Below are 1,440 nucleotides of genomic sequence, written 5' to 3' on the forward strand. Positions count from 1 at the left end.
CTTGCTTCTTTCATTCTTCCATAGCTCCCTCATTTCCTCTTCTTGTCTCCAACTTCTTTTCTTCTTTTTCCACAAGCTTCAAAGTGCCATATTTATACCTAAATATGCACCAAAACACTAGCAAACCCGTGAAGCATATGATACACAAAAAATGCATAAAAATAGAGTAATTAGTGAGCTAAGCATTGATTTCCCACAATTCTAAGGCTCAAAATCACTTTAAAATCATACAAAATAACAAGTTATCACCAAGCTCTCTCTTAAAGAAAAAGGAGTTAAAGCCATAAATACTAGGAGCTTTAGTATCAATTCCTTTATGAGCAGCATCAATTTCAGCATGAGAGACAGGCTGAATAAGATAGCTCTGAGCAACAGAGCTAAGCTGTTTACCTCTCCTCATAGTAAAAAGATCAACAGCAGGGAGCCAAGGAGCCTTAGTCCCTAAAAGAGACTTATAGAAAGAGATAATCTCATGAGAAATAGAATTCGGATCCTTAAGCAAAACCTGGTTAGAGTCAAAGATAGAGTCAATTCTGTTCCTTGCTTGTCTAGTCTTCATCATTGAGAAAAAATAATGAGAATTTCCATCTCCAAGCTTAATCCAGTTGATCCTAGACTTTTGTTTGAATATACTTTCTTGAATATCACTCCAGTGCTTGACAACCTTAAAAGCATCAGATTCTTTTGCATATAAATCCAAATCATCAAGATTCTGAGCCATTAGGTTCTGAATTTCAGCAAGCTCAGCATTAGCTTGATCAATCTTCACAACAATATTTCCAAAATGCTTGCTATTAAGAGACTTAATACTAGACTTCACAGAATTAAGCTTATGCCAGACAGAACTACCAGAACACCAGGCCTGAGAAACAATATCAAGGAAATCAAGATGATCAACAATATAGTTTAGAAATCTGAACGGTCTACCTTTCCCAGCAGGAGTGGGACAAATATCCAAAAGAACTGGACTATGATCAGATAAAGAAGGGGGGAGATAGACGGTTTCAACATGACCATGAGAGTCCAACCAAGCCTGGTTAACAAAGACTCTATCAATCCTAGAAAGAGTTCTAGGACCAGTATGAGCCTTATTTGACCAAGAGTAGAAGGCTCCTTTGCTCTTGATCTCAGTGAGGTCCAAATCATCAACCAAACTCTAGAAATCTCTAGTCTCATTGTTGATGTTTAAAGGTTTTGATGATGAGGAACTTAAGGTACATCAAACTCATCTCATAAAGACTTTTCAAGTGTTTGTTTAGCTTAGGTGAAATTTATCTTGGAGATGGAAGAAGTAACTGATGCTGAGAAGACTTGAAGGAGTTCTTTATCAAGAAAGTTATTCATAATAGAAGAAGAGTTCCCTAACAGGAACTGAGTTCCCTCACAGGAACGTTCCTTCACGGGAACTTGAAGATTGCTGACTAAGATCTTTGGAGGAAC

At 37.2% G+C, this 1,440-nt stretch overlaps 1 protein-coding gene across 1 annotated transcript; it reads right to left on the reverse strand.

Annotated features, from left to right (window-relative positions):
* Positions 1 to 214: 214 nt before the first annotated feature.
* On the reverse strand, positions 215 to 1,176 carry LOC110709316. Its single transcript, XM_021887528.1, has 2 exons — positions 1,078 to 1,176; positions 215 to 862 (listed from the first exon to the last, which is right to left on the reverse strand). The coding sequence occupies exons 1-2, from the start codon at positions 1,174 to 1,176 to the stop codon at positions 215 to 217; spliced, it is 747 nt and encodes a 248-aa protein (XP_021743220.1).
* Between the last annotated feature and the right edge of the window lie 264 nt (positions 1,177 to 1,440).

The sequence above is a fragment of the Chenopodium quinoa genome, unplaced genomic scaffold (genome assembly GCF_001683475.1).
Source record: "Chenopodium quinoa cultivar QQ74 unplaced genomic scaffold, ASM168347v1, whole genome shotgun sequence".
Classification (NCBI taxonomy): Eukaryota; Viridiplantae; Streptophyta; class Magnoliopsida; order Caryophyllales; family Amaranthaceae; genus Chenopodium; species Chenopodium quinoa.